This window comes from Podarcis bocagei, assembly GCF_964188305.1.
Source record: "Podarcis bocagei genome assembly, chromosome: 3".
Classification (NCBI taxonomy): domain Eukaryota; kingdom Metazoa; phylum Chordata; class Lepidosauria; order Squamata; family Lacertidae; genus Podarcis; species Podarcis bocagei.
The window spans coordinates 42,873,814-42,891,930 of record NC_138127.1 but is presented as its reverse complement, the minus strand read 5'-3'; the positions used below and the strand labels follow the sequence as shown (position 1 = coordinate 42,891,930).

General features: G+C 46.2%; 1 protein-coding gene and 1 long non-coding RNA gene across 2 annotated transcripts in view; one reads left to right on the top strand and one right to left on the bottom strand.

Annotated features, from left to right (window-relative positions):
• RNF217 (ring finger protein 217) overlaps positions 1 to 2,317 on the bottom strand; it is a 46,702-nt gene extending 44,385 nt beyond the window's left edge. Inside the window, exon 1 of the mRNA XM_081187753.1 lies at positions 1,709 to 2,317. Within this exon, the coding sequence (XP_081043879.1) occupies positions 1,709 to 2,302 (594 nt within the window). The 5' untranslated portion in view covers positions 2,303 to 2,317. The remainder of the gene's footprint in view (positions 1 to 1,708) is intronic.
• LOC308583644 overlaps positions 1,763 to 18,117 on the top strand; it is a 73,701-nt gene continuing 57,346 nt past the window's right edge. The window contains exons 1-2 of the long non-coding RNA XR_014006299.1: positions 1,763 to 1,867; positions 12,668 to 12,836. This is a non-coding gene — a long non-coding RNA (uncharacterized lncRNA). The remainder of the gene's footprint in view (positions 1,868 to 12,667; positions 12,837 to 18,117) is intronic.

Genomic DNA, 18,117 nt, shown 5'->3' with positions numbered 1-18,117 from the left:
TAAATAACCAGCTTGCTTACATAGGTATGTGATCACTTGCTCCTATTGTTTTGCTGTCATCAGTCAGAAATACCACTAAAAAGTTGCAGCAACACATTTAACAAATCTGTTGAGAACCTGTCATTTTAAACAGGAAGACAGATGCAGAGTTGGATTTTTTTTAAAAACCCTCTAGATAAAAGTACTCCTTTCTTCTGATTAAATACTTGGAAAAGTGACACAAGTCTCTCAAAGCTACAGGCCTCTCTAAGTTTTACCTTTGCCTCTGTGACACTTAGAAAGGGTGAAATCCCTGCAAGGACTGGGAAATTTTATACAACACAACGAGGAAGTGCACATATCAGTAGACACTATCAGCAAGTCCACATTCCAACAGTCTTGAAAGACCTGAATTTGTTATGAAGCTGAAAAATCACAAGATCAAGCTCAAAGGGGTGGGGTTCAAACAGAAATAATTTAGCCCCAGAACTGAGGATGGGAATTTCCTATGGATGCTGCTCAACTAATTCTATTCTAGTTAGAGAAGACCCACTGAAAATTATGAAAACACTCTAACCACACACACACCACACCACATTGTTGGTTTATCAGTATAGACAAGATGAAGACTCCAAATTCACTCCATTCATTAAACATTCTGTATGACTAACATAAAAATGATCAACGGCATATTGGAAACAGATGTTCTTTTTGAAATACATCTCATTACTTTATAGAATTGCAGTTGATATTAGTAAGGTATTACCCTACTGTGATTTTTAATCCTCCCCCCCCCCCTTAATGATCAGTATGGTAATCCATGTTTTTTTTTTTGCAGAAACAGAAATGCAAGCAGCAGCTCTTGCATGGAAATATGTACAGAGCTTGTGTACATGTACAAAAACACAAACACCAGCTAAGATTTCCTACAGCAGTGAGTAAAGTCGCAATAGACAGAAGGCAGTTAACCTCCTGAATAACAGATGCATTATCTAGTCTTTGTACTGCCTTCAATGGCCCATATGACCTTCCTCAGCGATAAGGAATCAGCTGATATTAAATCAACACACTCCCCCACAAAGGAGACATTAGGATCTGAGGCCAGGCTATTGTGTTTGTATCTCCTGGGGTGGGTGAAGGGAACAAACCTACACAGTGGATGGCTTTTTCCTCCTTACAGGGAAATGGAGATGGGTTTGTCCTCACAACTGAACAGGCCAAACACTGACATAGGGAAAGGAGCAGAAGATTTACCCCCCCCCAACAACAAATCACAATAGTGATTTACAGCACCATCTGAACCATGTCTACCTACTCAAAGGGGCTGGGTCCCAGGGCGAGTGTGGGGTTAAGCATTGCAGCCTCCATGGGAAAAGCCATTCACACAATCCTGGAAGTGGCAACTTGCTTCTTGGCGGCCTTGTACCCCCCCCCCCACCCCAGACGAGTATGGGGAATGGCAAGCAGGCAAGGCTTAGGAAAGGCACTCTGCACATGTTCAGAGCCCTAACAGCTGTTCTAGAGCTGAGCTCGCTTGCTCCTATCTGAGGTGGGGAGAGGCCAGACTAGGGCATAACCTTGGAAGTTGCAACGGCAGGAGAACAGTGACGTTGACCTAGTATCCTTGGAGCAAGGCGAGAAGACCGCAGGCCTGCAGGCGAAAGGAGCTGAGGGGGGGAAGGCAGGGCCACGGCCGAAAGCGGGCGAGGTGGGAGCGCGCCATGCTTACTTGCGAGCTGAGATAGAACTTGAGGCACTCCTCGCAGACGGGCTTCTTGCAGCAGGGCAAGGGCTTGAGGGGCTTCTCCTCCAGACACACGCGGCAAGTCAGCACCAGCAAGGGCCCGAAGTCCCCGGAGATGAGCCCGGAGAACGGCTCGGGCAGCAGGTACAAGTCCACCTCGAGGCTGCCGTCCCCGCCGCCTTTCCCTCCTCCTCCTCCTGGCAGGGAAGGCGGCGGCGGCGGCGAGAGGCCGGGGCCAGGGTCCCCTCCTGGGCGCGGAGATGCCGGCGGGGCGCTGGGCCGCCGGTCGCTCTCCACGCAGTAGACGGTGCAGTAGACGGGCCTCAGAGGAAGCCGGCGGCTGGGGCTGCTTCCCGCTTCCGAGCCCGAGCCCTCCTCCGGGCGAGCGACGGCGCTACCGTCCTCCGCCTCCGCCTCCCGGCCCAGCGGTTCAGCAGGAGGCGGCGGCCCCGGGTCGCCCTCTGGACGGGGCGCCGCTGCCCTCCCGCTCCCCGCGGCCGAGAGAGGCGGCCCGGGGGCGCTGGCTGTAGCGGCGGCTGACTCCCGCGGGGCGCTGGCCGTGCTCAGCTGCTCCCCCATGCCCGCCGCCGCTGCAGCCGCCCTCGCCGCCGCGGCCGCCGCTTCCCATCCAGCCGCCTCCCCGGACGTGTGGCGCCCCAGCCGGATCCGCACGGCGTACAGCGCCGCCGCCGCCGCCACCTGGCTCCGTCCCCCCGCGGGGATCCCTCCTGCGCCCGCCGGAGGCAGCTAAGGGAGCGCCCGCTCGCCGCCTCGCCAGCCCCGCGCACGTAGTGCCCGCCGCCCCGACAGGGACCGCCTCATCCTGCCAGGCGAGCCGAGTTCAAAGAGGAGGACCAGCCCCTCCCGGAGCCGCGCACACCTCTCGGCGCTACCTAGCGCCTCCGGCACGCGCGCGCCGCCCTCTCCCACCGACCAGCTCCCTGCTCGTTGCTCCCCCCCCCGCCCTTTATATTACTATTACGTTTTATGATCATTATATCTCTCATATAGATTCCCCACCCCCCACTTTCTTCTAAAGCGTTACGATTTTTATTTTTAAAAAATTAACCTTGACGCGTAATGCGTAATCTGATCTGTGCATGGTTATGGAGTTCAGAGGGGTTCGATCTGAACTTACTTTGTTTTGGATTAAAGCCTTAATGTCCCGTCTCGCACACCCAAGGTCACGCCCAGTTACTCATTTCGTAAATGTGAGATAACTGTTAGCGTCTTCCTTTTACAGATTCCTAACTAGAGCATGAATCTGAAATCCGAAGCTGTGATATTTGTAAGTTATATAATTCTCTTAATTCTAGAGCTGATGTAAGTTTAAAAATAGGTGTGTGTGGGGGGGGGAATGAGTTCATTCACTTTACTTCTTCCCTTTACTTACAACCCCCATCACAAAGATCATGGCTCGGGAACCTCCAGATGTTGCTGAACTACAACTCCTATCATCCCTGACTATTGGCCATGGTATTTGGGACTGATGACAGGTTCCCCACAGGTGACAGCAGTAAGGCTCCCCCCTGACATTCTCTGCAGAAATAAAATTGATTTCCTTTGTGTGTGCACAGACAAGTACCACACTGTTGTGTTTGCTTATCAGAAAAACTCGGAAAAGAGCTCATTTTAAGTCGCAACCAATTTATGTTATTGGTTAATTGATTTTTTAATATTTATATCTTTGTACCCCACCCTTCAAATGTAAAGCATTCCCAGACCACATTGCTGGACAATGACAATATATAGATGGGTGGAGAATTTGGACATTGATTAAATACAGTGGTGCCTCGGGTTAAGTACTTAATTTGTTCTGGAGGTCCATTCTTAACCTGAAACTGTTCTTAACCTGAAGCACCACTTTAGCTAATGGGGCCGCCTGCTGCCGCTGTGCTGCACAATTTCTGTTCTCATCCTAAAGCATAGTTCTTAACTATTTCTGGGTTAGCAGAGTCTGTAACCTGAAGCGTTTGTAACCTGAAGCGTATGTAACCCAAGGTACCACTGTAATAGATCAGTGGTTCCCAAACGTTTCCCATACTGGCCACTTGAAAATTACGAGGGGGTGGACCACTTAATGATTTTTCTGCCTATTGTAACTGAGAACATAATGTTGGATCAGGCCAGTGGCCCATCTAGTCTAGCATCCTGTTCTCACAGTAGTTAACCAGATGCCTATGGGAAACCAGCAAATAAAACATGAGCACAAAAACACTTTCTCCTCCCTTGGTTTCCAGCAACTGACATTCAGAAATATTGCTGTCTCCAACTGTGGAGGTAGATAGCCATAATGGTTAGTAGCTGCTAATAGCCCTCTCTTCCATGAACAAGTGTAATGCACTGTGCTAGATGCAGTAGGATCATTAGGGTTTTTTTGCTTATTTTATTTCTTATAAATTGCATTTATTCTCTTACAACTTGTATTCAATAGAATTCAAACTAACAAAATTATTGGTACCCTTCTGTCTTGGGAGACAATGGAGGAGTGTGCCATTGGGAGTGAAGTCAAACTGTTGAATTACAGTGCCTGCGGTGGCTGTAGAGACTAATGTGGGAGAGACATGTTTTGTTGCAGCTGGGGAAGAGGAAGGCATGTTGTGCTGCTGCAGATGCACTATGACGTTTATTCTCTCTGCGCTCCTCCCAGCAGTCATTCCTCCTCTGGATACATAACTGTCTGTCTCCAGACACTGTGGTCATCTGCAAGGGATTCCTTCATGGCAGGGATGATGTTGCCAACCTCCTTCATGTATCATTTGCAGTGTGGTGTAGTGGTTAAGAGCGGTAGTCTCGTAATCTGGGGAACCAGGTTCGCGTCTCCGCTCCTCCACATGCAGCTGCTGGGTGACCTTGGGCCAGTCACACTTCTGTGAAGTCTCTCAGCCCCACTCACCTCACAGAGTGTTTGTTGTGGCGGAGGAAGGGAAAGGAGAATGTTAGCCGCTTTGAGACTCCTTAAAGGGAGTGAAAGGCGGGATATCAAATCCAAACTCCTCCTCCTCCTCTTCTTCTTCTTCTTCTTCTTCTTCTTCTTCTTCTTCTTCTTCTTCTTCTTCTTCAGACATCTTTGTAACTCAGAGTAATAAAATGCAATAGAAGAAATAGAAGCAGCAATTAAAATACAGTTAAAATCCATATGAGCATTAATACAAGGGATATGCTGTCTGCCGTCTTCAAGCACAAACCTACAGACACACCACGGATCACCTGAAAGAAGCGTGTGGCCCACAGGTGGTCCACAGACCAGAGTGTAGGAACCTTTATAATAGATGAACCCATTCTCCTTGCTTGTTGTCGGACAGCACCAACTCATAACTGCAAGTTATGTTTTCAAGTAACATTTATATCTCCTTTGACAGGCAGCAATGTTCCAAAGTCTCAAGTGGAGGTCTGCCCCAGCTGCTCAACCACCTTTCACCTGCATATAAAGTATATGCTCCAGCACTGATCTGTGATTCCTTCCAAAGTAATACAGAGAATAGCTAGCATATGATGTGGTATTCTATATATGTATTCATTTCTATGTTTACCATAATTTTTCAAGAGATTAATTTTATTCAGTTGTACATATATCTTGCCCCTAAGGCACATTTTAATTTGAAATTCATTGAGCGAAATGATGCCATCTGTGCAGCACCTTTGCGTTCTCCTCCCCTTCATTTTTCCAGTAGCTGGTGGTAATGGCTATACCAATTGTTCCAAGCAGCAGCAAAATGTGGGGATGTTTGCCAATCATTAGGTAGCCTAAGCTGCCATGAAGAAGAGGAGGAAAGTATTGTGCCATGCTCGAGCGAAACATGATGTCTGCAGAAGCAAAAAAAACCAAAACAAACAAAATTGACAAGGTCAACTCTTGGGGAGCAAGAACTCTTCAAGACAAGAAAACAACAAGACTGTGGATGTGTGTGTGAGACTACACAGAAGAAAAGGGGTAGGAGTAGGGGGTGTGAAGAGCAGATTTGGAAGTTTTGATGAATGAAGCCACCTTTCCAGAGCATGAGCCAGATTTGAACCAAATGAGAGGAAATGCATGTGTTGCTTGGTGGAAGAAGAGAAAAAAAGGAAGGAGAAGAAAGAAAGCAGAAAATGGAGTGTGAATTGGCAAGGGGAAAAGGTGGAAGCACAGGTGAGCATAGAGGACATGAAGAAGTGAGAGGTTTGGGACACAAAATAACAATTAAACAACACCCCTAAGTCAGAGGTAGGATGCATGTTTTCCTTTCCCTGTGTATGTCTGGCCCCCCCATTTCCCCCTTCTTGCTATCAAGAGCCACCAGAATTAAGCAAAGAACTACCATATTTTTTGCTCTATAAGACTCACTTTTTCCCTCCTAAAAAGTAAGGGGAAATGTGTGTGCGTCTTATGGAGCGAATGCAGGCTGTGCAGCTATCCCAGAAGCCAGAACAACAAGAGAGATTGCTGTTTTCACTGCGCAGCAGTCCCTCTTGTTGTTCTGGCTTCTGAGATTCAGAATATTTTTTTTTCTTGTTTTCCTCCTCCAAAAACTAGGTGTGTCTTGTGGTCTGGTGCGTCTTGTAGGGCTGTAAGATTCCCACCTGTACTGTAAGGGGACAAGCAAACAAAAACTGCATGGCCAAATGAGAACTGATTATGCTCAGTAGCCTCAAGAGTGTTGCCAGCCAGTTGAAAATGAGAAATGGGAAACTATGTTGTGTGTGGAATGGAGTATCCTATCTAATCTGAAGGTGGTGGGGTGGATTAACAGCTAAATAATGCTCAGATATGGACAAACTCTAACTGTAGGGGTTGTCAGCTTTTTATCAGGTCTCTCTTCTGCATCCCCAACATGCAGAAATTTTGGCATGCACAGCTGTCCCTGGCATTAGGATGTAGCAAGGGTTGCAGGCAGAAGCTTTGTTCTCTTAAATCCTGCAGTCAGACTACTGATAAACTACCTAAGAAGGTTGGCAGTTTTATGCAGGCATCACTCTTCAGGAAATTTGTTTTTATATATCGCCCATCGATGAAGAAACCACTCTTTCATTATCAAGTATTCTGTGCATATGGCCATATAGATGGGGAATTTATTGTCAATTAACAGAGCAAATTATGGATAGAGCCCCAGTGGTACATACTTGGCAATACAGAACGCTTGTGAATTACTTGTGAAATTCAAATGTATAACAGATGCAAGTTAATTATGTATGAACTGCTCTTCAGCATTCTGTTACGGATGTAGACTGAGTATGGAAGGCCCTCCTACTTTGGTATGTTAAGATGCCATCCATCTATGATCCTACTATAAAATATAACACTTTGTGATCTATGGCTGCTAGCCATGATGGCTGTGTTCTGCCTCTACTTTCTTGAATGCTAGCTGTTTCACAAGTGTGGAAAGTGTTGTATTTAGGTCATGCTTGTAGGCTTTCCATAAGTCATCTAGTTGGCCACAGGATGTTGGATGAAGATGAGCCTTTGGTGTGATTCAGCAGGTCTGCTCTTATGATCCACCAGGGCAATATGTACTCAAGTACCCAAGGATAGGCTGGGAAAGGAGGTGATGGCAAAGCTGCCCCTCTTTCTTCCCCATCCCCTTCTCCAAAGCCCCCCTAGCTGAAGCAGCAGATCACAATAAGCAGAGGGGAGAAGGAAAGCTGCACACTCTTCCAGTTTTTGATTTTATATATTGTGATCTTTTTTGTGAACCACCCTGAGACCTCCGGGTATGGGGTGGTATATAATTTCAATAAATAATAATAATAATAATAAGAGCAAGTGGTGTATAGGCCTGCTTTTGATGCCAAGGCACCCTCTTCATCCACAGACTACTTCAGCATGGAGTTCCTGCCAAAGAGAATGGAAGGGGTTTACTTCACAGCCACTCAGAGTGGAAGGGGCTGGGCCTTATACCAAGCTATTAACATTTTAACTCTTTAATATGGCTAACGATCAACAAACATTTTTTTTTTCTAACCAAAGAACATCTTTTATTTGCTTAAAAGTGCCGATAATGCATGTCACATTTCAGCCTGATGTGCATAAAAAGAAGTTGCAAAACTTTCCAAACACACACACACAGAAAATCAAGTGGCTAAATGTTGGGACTATGAGCCAAATGGACCTCCTGTTCCCGCTCCCACCATAGGATTTAGAATCATAGAATTGTGGAGTTGGAAGGAAGCCTTAGGATAATCTAGTCTAATGCCTTATAATGCAGGAAGATGCAACAGTCCCATACAGGGATTGAACCTGCAACCTTAGCATTATCAGCACCATGCCCTAACCAACTGAGCTATGCTTGAACCTGAATGGTTTACTGCAGGGGTCGGCAAAATATTTTAGCCACTGTCCCTCAGATCTTGTGGTGGGCCGGAGAAGCGGCACCGGGGGGTGGGTGGAGCTGAAAGAAGAGGTGAGGGGGGCAAGTAGTCCTCCTCCCCACCTCCAGCCGCAGCTGCTGCCTTTACCTTCCCAGGGGCTGCCACCACCACTGCTGCCACTGCTTCTCGTGGGTAGGCAGAGGGAGCTTGTCCGCTCTGCTCTCTGGCCCACAGGAGCACCAGGGCGGTGGGGGGGGGGAGGAAGATGAGCGGCATGAAGGGGCTGGCTCTGGAGAGGGGCTGTTTAAAATTGTGCTCATCCAGCTCAGCCCAGCCCCCTTCCTCCTCTAGGCAGGGCGGCGAGAAGCCAGGAGGGAGGGAGGAGGTGTCGCCACGGTGTGTGTGCGTGCGTGTGTGGAGGGGAAATGGTGCAGCCTGAACAAACAGAATCCCCACGCCGATCCACTGACAGTCCATGGGCCGGATCCTGAAGGCAATTGGGCCTGATCCGCCCCTGGGCCTTAGTTTGCCGACCCCTGGTTTACTGGCTAGTCTGAACCATCCAACCCAGGAGGGTAAGCGTGATCCCGATCCTCAGATCCTGGGAAAACATTTAGGGTTGCCAAGCACTGGTTTTGATTAAGAGCACCTGTAAAATATATTTACCACAGCCCTGCATACAGTTAGGCTACTTAAATCCCCAGAGATTTTAGTGGGATTTTTGCAGTCTGTCTCAAACGTGTTTACAACTACAGTATTTGTTTAAAATTGAAATGTATGGGTAGTTGATGAGAGATGCAGTTTTATCACATCACTAAAAATGCAATTGGGTCTGTGAAAAGCAATATAAATAATTAAAATCAGACAGGTTAATCAATAAGGCCAGCATTTGTCTGGTTCTTTAGGCCACTTGCAAATAAGCGGATTATTAGAGAAACATTTTCCCTCCCAGATTTAAGCTGCTTAGCCTTACACAGCCTGCCAAAAGAGCCAGATGTTGTTTCAGAATGAAAAATGTTTTTCAGAGTGTTTTGTTTTTATATTAGATAAGATAAATGTCAGGTATCAAATAGACCATTATAGGGACAAAACATTTCTCTCTTTATGAGAAATCATGGCCCTGCATTCACTTGCATAATCTGATTTCTAGTCAACCAGCGTGGTGAAACTTCCCTTATCTAAAAGTCTGTCTCGTTATCTAGACTTTATTTATATCCACAGTGTTGGTTAGCTTCTGTATGTGTTTCCCTTTATCCTCGCCCATCTCTGACCCAAATCCAGCTGACAAATGACATATTCTCCAGAAAGTTTGCCAGATATTGCATTTTCTACTGTTTCTGACAACAATAACTCAAGATAGAAGTGTTATGCTGAAATGTTTCAAGCACTGGAAAAAACACACGTTACAACTTTAAAACCCAATATTCTCAGCTCTGCCTCAGGCTTCAGAAGCATCATTGTGACCCTTGTTACAGCTTTCATCAAGGAGCAACTGAAGGCACAGAGAGGACAAAGTGTGTTTGGGCTGTATTAATTCCCCCTTCATACACTGGAATAATCTCCATTCCCCCCCCCCCCTTGGAGGAGTAGCAACCAGGAAAATAAATCTAAACATGAAAAAACCTAGTTGTTGTGTTTTTTTTAATTGGTGCACAGGTTGAATTGTTGCATTTTTCAAATTTATTCTTTGTTTTTTAGATCATGCAACACCACTTTATACATACCGTAATTTTCGCTCCATAACACGCAGTTTTTTGCTCCTAGAAAGTAAGGGAAAATGCCTGTGCGTGTTACGGAGCGAATGCACTCGACCGGAGCCATGGCTGCCGTCAATCAAGCAAAGGAGCTGCTTGCAGGGCTTTGCACGGCTCTAGCTTTGCTTGCTTTACAGCCAGGAGGAGGGGGAGGAGCTGAGGAGGAGGGAGGGAAGGAGAGCCATGGCAGCAAAGCGGGCAGCAGCCGCTTACATGCGAGGAGGGACAGACGGGAGCCATAGCAAGCCGGGAGAAGGCAGGCAGTTCAAAGCCAGCAGGCGCTTTTAAAGTAGCCGGTAACAGCTGCTGCAGCCTCAGCTAGCAAAGGTCCCAGCGCTCTCTAAATGGAGCAATGAGGCTGCAGAGGGACAGGAGGGCTTGGATCAGGAAGGATAAAGTTTAAGCAACCAGCAGCAAAAAAACCCCAAAACCAACCTGGAGCTCTGAGCCACGAGCGCAGTGAAAACCAGGAAGTAAAAGAAAAGGCTATCCCCCCGCTTCTCAGCTGTTTTCAGGCAGGATAGATTTGAGCATTGTCTGGGTCCTAGTGCCCCTACTGCTTTTTGTGCTCCATTGTATTGCTGCTGGTGGCTGCTTATCACTCAAACTGAACCTGATACCAGTAGCCACCTGTACAAACAAAGTAGAAGGCTGCAAGGAGGAGAGCTTTTACACAGCTAATAGCAAATCCCCTGCAATCCAAGTCCTCCTCACTTGCTCAAATCTATTCTGCCTCAAAACAAGGAGCGAAGAAAAAGGCTGCAAACTGTTAAATGGAAAAAACCCCAGGCACAGGGCAAATACCTTAAGTATACCTTTAAAGCAACAGTGCTCTTTCCCTCCCTGCTCAGCTCGCAGAAAAGCTGCTTCTCCACCCACCCCACGCGTGCTCCTTATCCCTTGAGTGCTTTTCCTTCCCTCCCCACTTAAAACGTGGTTACAAAGCACGGATCCACATGGATCCTCAGGATTTTTGCACTGGGTCACCCCAAACTCACCATCAGATCACATGTCTGTGGCCACAGCATGAACCACAAAAATCATACATCTACTGTTTCATTTAGAATATTTTTTTCTTGTTTTCCTCCTTTAAAAACTACGTGCGTGTTATGGTCAGGTGCGTGTTATAGAGCGAAAAATACGGTACATACATACATACATACATACATACTGTTCTGAGTTTCCAGGGGAGGAAGTAGGCTGTATGTGAAATCTTCCTAACCCTTGTATCCTGCAATGTTAAAATGTAAGCCAGGCTAGCTTCCTGTGTTGTGGTGATCTACCACCTGGGTGATGGACCATTAAGAGAACAAAGGAAAGGGGAGAAAGTTAGAAGGACAAAGCCCAAGTTTAGAGTTGAAAAGTGGCAGTGACCTAAAGGTAAATCAGCAAGATGGAGAGGGAAGGGAGGGAGGGAGGGGAAGAGAGAGTCAGAGCAACATTTGAGAGCAATATTTTATTTCTGTTTGAATCCCAAGGCTATGGGAGAAACAAGACTCTTTTGGGGTGTTAATACCGTGAACCCCTCCATCAGAGGCTCAGGTTGTATATACATGTGAATAAACCATATATCATAAAGACACAACCACAGTCCAAAAGAAAATACGACCCCTGGCCTACCTGGCAGCACATCAGTATGCCAAGACCCAAGTCTGAGGTTCAGTCCACACAAGCAAAGTCCAAAGACACAGTCCAGGGTCAATCCAAGTAGCCAGGTCTGAAGTCCAGCAGTCAGGATACAATCAGGATACAATCCAAAGCACAGTTATGTGGAGGTGCAGGAGCATCCAAGTCAAGGTCCATCAACATGGGCAGTTGAGCAGACACAGCACCTCAGTTCTACTTCCCTTCATATGCTGATTGCAGCATCTGGGCTTGATGAGGCATGTGACCCTCACCTGCTCCAAGCCCACTCCAGCTGAGGAATCACACACTTCCTCCCAGGGCTAATGAGCCCCACCTGGCCAGCCAGGGAGCTGGCCTGTGGGCCCTTGCCTGCCTCAGCCTCCTAAAGCACCACTCCTGCTGCTCCCTATGCCTCAGAGCCCGCTGTGTTTGTGGAGACAGGGGCCCCTTTGGCTCTGGGTCCTGCTGCCCTGGTTCCTGTGCGCTGACCCCATCTCTTGCCTCCTCCATCACCCTGTGAATGCTTCCTTCCCCATCCCCTGCTTGCCTCCATGTGCCCCAGTCCTGGCTACACCCCTCACTAGGATCCTCTTCCTTGCCCCCGTCATCGTGCTAGTTCATGACAGGTAAGTGCCTGGAACTCCAGGAATCTCATACTACTTGGACGTTGGGGTGGTATGCAACAGTATTACATTTATAGCCCACCTTTCCTCCAAAGAGTTCAAGCTGGCATGCACAGTTCTCCCTGTCTCTCTCCCCCCCCCCACACCCTGTGTGTTAGGTGAAGCTGAGAGGTGGTGGCTGGCCCAAGGTCATCCAGTGAGCTTCATGGCTGAGTAGGGAATTTGAGGTCTCTCAGGTCTCAGTCCAGCACTGTAATCTCCACAGTGCACCACACTGGCTCAAGCATAAGTGGTTTGGGGAATATTAAGTGGTTTATCAATGTTTTTTTTAAAATAAGTAAATGGGTATATTCCATCTGGCAAAATGAGATAAGTGAATTCTGAATGTGACATAGGGAGCCTGTAGCTCCTTTGGAAATGACCACAATTGTCTTGACTAGTATAGGTTCAGACATAACTATAATAAGGAATTGCAGATGCTAATGTGCTAACATGTGTATGTAATTCTGGAAGCTATGTTCTCTAAAACTATTCGTAGATAAAGAGGAGTGCAAATAAATAACAGCAGCTTGTCATTAGTAATCTTCCTCCTCTTCCTGACTAAAGTGCTGTCTCTGTCCCAAGCTCCTGATCTCTGTTTTGGCTTCTCTTTCAAGTAAGAAAGAGGAAATTATTCCTGCTACTGAACCAAAGAGTTCCTCGTGATGGAAGAAGGAAATCCTGTTGAGAAGCATGAAGAAGGAAAACAAGAATGTGGCTATTTACTCATTTTTCAAGATGCCCACCCCTAACAAGCCCATTTCCTGAACTGCTATTTCTCTTGAGGTAGGTGTCAATACAGATGTATTTGGCTGTGGGATTTCCTCTTGAAACCAGAGACTCTCTATTATTCTCACTCCTGAACCCATGCAATACATTAGTACACTAAGTTGTGGTCTGCTGCACATTCCTCGTTTCCTGAATTTACTTGTGGTGGCCCACACATTAAGCTTACCCTGCTGCTGATCTTATTTAATCTGTGTATCAACAGAAAGAATTGACATAGTCTCTTTGATCCCCATTCAGAAAAGAAAGCCTTGCTGTAGACAGGAGGGCATTGTTATTGTGGAGTCTAGAGAAACTTGAGCAGTTTCAGCTGCTGCCTTAGGGAAACCAAATCTAGGAGAGTATAGGGTTTACATGCTTGGAATGCACAGGACTGTTGACAGTGTTTAGATTTTGTTGCTACATTATCTAAAGAGCCAGTTTTGAAGTAAGCAGTATGCTGACTCGCAGGACCGCCCTGTTTGGCGAAGGGCCCTATTCAGACAATAAAAGTTGAGTTTATTTCGATTTGGCTCTGGATTAACCACTTCTGGTTCAGAATACTTAATCGGCGGTTTCAAAAAATCATCTGGGGAGTTCTGAGAGCAATGCTCTCAGAAAACCAGCAGAGATTCCTCAAGGAGATGATCAAGAATAGCAGATAAGCTTCCCTGATAGACAATCTGACCACCTACACTAATCAGTGCACAAACACATAGTAGTTTTGGATATGTACTAGGTTGCACTTGTTTACATGTGGCTTCGGTGAGTTGTCAGACAGGACCCACACCCTGAGACTCATCCGGGAGTTAAGACCTAGGTGGCAGCTGGGCTTAAGGGAGGCAGCAGCGGCAGAAGGGTGTGGAAACAGCGGCTGCACTGGTGGGTAGCCATGGAGGAGGCCAGATCTGATGCCTGAGGTGGCTGCCTCATCTCCTCGCCTCATGGGAGGGCAGGACCTGTTCATGGGTTAGATAGTGGAGTCAGATGAGAAAGGGATCATAGCCTGACTGCTAAGGCAGATCTTGATGTAGAAAGGACAAAATTAAAAGCAATATGCTCTCAACTCCATTCCCTTGATTCTGTGCACTCAGCCTGAGATTTTTAGTTCTTCCGCAGAAGAACCTGAGAAGGCAGCTAAACTGCTAACACTTTAGGTTGAAGACAGACTTGGCAACCCTAGAACATGATGCTAGAGTCCTCTGAATATGCAGAGTGGTGGTTCCTCAGCAGATAAGTCAGTATGAAGAGTTTGAAAGCTGCAGTCATTGGGCTGTCCCTACAATTATGCAATAACTTTAGCCAATACAGGCATCCCCCCCACTTATGTGGGGGGTTATGCTCCGCTCCCTGCGCATAGGCGAAATTGCTTGACATGGGGATCAGACTCTAAGCACCCCTTAAACACCCTCTCTGCTGCCATACTACTTAGTCAAAATAATATTACACAAAGTATGAAATATGCAGAAACCACAACGTTTACTCTTGTGGCAAGTCTAGTTCCATCACCTCTGTCATGATGCTCCAGGCTGTTCAGATTCTTTCACTGATTAAAGGAAACAGTTCTGAGGAATTAAAGAATCACTTTCCTCTAAACTTGCTTTGGTTGGCCAGCTGCATGGAATGTGGTTACTGGTGACATCAGTCGCAGACACTGCAGGTGCAGGTTGGGGTGGGGTGGGACACTAGAAGCTGCCTTTAAAGTGAGTCAGAACACTGTTCCATCTGGCTCAGTGCTGCCTCCACTGACTGGTAGCAGCACTCCAGAACTTCAGGCAGGGATTTGCCCCAGCCTTACCTGAAGAGGTCAGTAACCGACCTGAGACCTTCTGAATGCCCAGTATGTGCTCTGCAGCCCTTCCCTGAAGGAAGTTGCTAGTTTCGATTCGACCGGTGGCCTCAGGTTGGGGCAGTGCATGCTTACCATAGCATCTTGCTTCACTCTGAGCTTGTGTTCTGGGCTAGGGGCTCATCCTGATGCCACCTTGGGGCTGGCACTGCCTGTTGCAATAACTGACCCCATTTCTTCCTTCTCAGACTAGACATTTACAAACTGCTCGTCACACAGATTGTCACAAACTCACAATCCTGCACAACAGCTTATAAACCTATGTGGCTTTTTAAAGCTCTCAGATAAGTCTTTTTCAGTTTGGGAGGGGCACTAATCTATGCTGTTCTGAAAGAGTTGCCTGGGGCAGTGGTTCCCAGTTAGCTAAGTAATCCGGACCCCGTGACTTTCAAAAGCCATGGACCCCCTACTTTTTTAATTTTCATTTCTCTCTGGTAGTTTTTGTTATGTGAATGGTGCCATGGACCCCCTGGTTGGGTCTGTGGACTCTCAGTTGGGAACCACTGGCTTAGGGAGAGCCTTTTACTGGCTTTTCCAAGACCATCTAATTTGGACACCCTGAGCCAGCAAGCAACCACGCAGAGTGAAAAAGCAACTGAAGGGGAGAAGCGAACGTAGACAGTACTAGCACGGAGCCTGAATTGTTGGGCACCTGGCAAGGACCACTCCCTAACAGGGGTCCTGCCCCTGCGTTACCTTCTCCTTGCAGTCACTGCATCTTCACTTGTCCCCTCTACCTAAGCGACGAGTGAGTATTGATAGGAGCAAGAAGGAAGAGCATGTTCTGTCCACCTTGCTCTCTCCCTCTGAGCAGAGGGGTGCACTGAGGACAAGTGACTGGGCAGCAGTGATTGCAGCAAAGAAGTTCCTCTGAACAAACAGAAGTTCAGAGGAATTTCTTTTGTCACACAAACTTTATTCGCATAGGCTTCTATTTGTGGGATATACACCACATGGATAAAGGCTCCGTGGACAGCTTGCACATGTGTAGAGCTTCCATAAGTTCTGCAGAGAGTTCAGCTGAATTTACAGATGTTGGAGATGGGGCCAGTGTGTGTGTGTGTGTGGGGGGGAGAATCCCATCAGTTCCTGTGGTGTTAGTGTTCTCCCTGGAGACACTTTCACAAGCATGGTGCCCTGCAGATGGACTACTGCTTTCATGAGCCCTGACCTACAGGCCATGCTGCCTGGCATTGATGGGAGTCACAGCCCATGACATCTGGAAGGCACCAGCCTGAAGCAGGCTACCCTAGTGACAACTACACCAGGCTACGAGCGGCTCTCTTTAACCATATATTGAGTGGTGTTCGCTATAGTGTAAGAACAGCGTGGGAAGTAGCAAAGGGAAGAGAAACGCAGAATCTAAGAATATGTTCAGTGAACCCTTAAAATGAAAGGGTGCTGAAGGTGCTTCCTGGTTTTGATTTTCAAATTCAGGTTAGCACTGGAACTTTCATGGCACACAATGTGCCACTTACTTCTCCTTCATCTCCTCTGCTTCTCTCATAAAGATATGTCCGCTAGTGGAGGGGGTGGGGAGCATTGCAACACACTACTGTAAACCTTTAAAAGTTCCATTAATGTTATGGAATCTCCTGGGGAGTGTGTGTGTGTGCAGCAATATATATTTTAATAGCAAGCAAAGGTCATGTCAATTTATGATTCTAGCTAGTCACAGCATGCAATGAGAAAACTGCAGGGTACACAGGAGAAAATAGCCCATATGAAGCTGCTTCAAGATCTGCACTCTGTTTCTGAGAACCTTCTCATTGTCTCTTCATCATCAGAAATTTAGCTCAAGGGTACAAGAATGAGTTCCAACACCTAAACTATTAAATAACCTTCAAATAGTTGGTTTTGTTCCTGCAAGAATGTGTTAGTTTAATCTTTGACATTCTTACACATACAAATTTATTTGCACACCACAACACCGCAATAATGTCCACATGGTTTTTATTATGCTGTTTTATTTGCAAGTTTGGTTTATTTGTAAGTTTGTGGCATACATGGCCCTTCCCATCTGTTTTACCCTTACAAAAAAACAACCCTGTGAGGTAGCTTAGACTAGGAGGCGGCAACCGGCCCAAAGTCACTCAGTGAGATTCATGGCTGAGCAGAGATTTGAACTTTGATCTCCAAGGTCCTAGCCTGACACTCTAACCACTAAGCCACACATACAAACAATCTTAAATTTGTTAGTAGCCAGAATCATCATGACATTGCTGGGCTAGGCAAAATTAACTTTAATCTAGTTAACCTAATGGCCCACCACAGACCTTCTTTGTTCTCAGAGCAACCAAAGCAGGTGGCCAGCCTGGGAGCATGAATAGGTGAAAATAAAGATCGCTTTGATCTGAATGCCCATGCTTGGTGAAGATTCTTGTATGGTTCAGAAGCTCATGAAGCATTTATAAAGAACCCCTTTCTTTATTCTCGATGGCAAACAACATATAGGTTTTTACATAAAGGGCATACTCAGACATACCATTAGGGTGGGTGCTTAATTTCCCCCCGTCCCATGTGACCTCATCTGTTAAGACATAAATCTGCTCATATCTGCATAGACATGTGTGGACTTGGTCATGCTGGAGTGTGATGGAATGTTGGGATCTGGCTTTTGGTTATGTAGGTATATGGCTGCAGAAAGCTGGAATGTAAGCAGAATATATGTTTTCTAAGTTTCCATAACAGAACATGAACTTGCTTCTAGCCAATGAGAACTACTAGACAAGAGCATCCTGGTCAAAAATAATCTTGTGTGTCATTTTAACGACTAACTCTGCATTGCTTTCCTGACTTACCTTTCTGTAGTGTTCGCATGGTGATAGATAAATAACAAAATAAAAAAATGAAATAACAAGGATATATCAGCACCTGGAAATCCTGTTAATGCAACCCTGTACCACTTCAAATTACAACTAAGTTGAAAATATGTGCCCTTGCCCTTCTGAAATGTATTATTTCCTGCACCTAAGAGATGTGCCCAAATGTGCTTTTTATTTCCTGAATCAAGCCATCAACTAAACAATTTGCCTAAATAGTTGACTTGGAATAAACACAGTTGCTTTCTCTTACAATTTCTTGAAACAAAGGCTAGTTAATAAGCATTTTTATTATCAGTTTTACTCCAGCTTACTTCAACTGTGTAGGCCCATGAAACAAAGACACAGTCATAAGAAAGTTACAAATATGTTTCAAAGACAGCTGCAAAGGTTGTCCTTTCATGAAACCAAACAGTGATAGAATCCTCAATCTGCCTTTCCCTACTCATTCTCATTCCATGTATTTTGTATTGCCCTTATTGTTTTCCAGGTGGGGAAAAATGAAGTGCGGGTTATTTTGTTCAGATTTAAAATCCAGTTTGATTCAGGGAAGTTCTCATCAGTCCTGGAGCTCCCTCTTGTGTATGCTTGTTAGTATAAGAAATGCTACAATAATGAAGTCTCTTCCGTA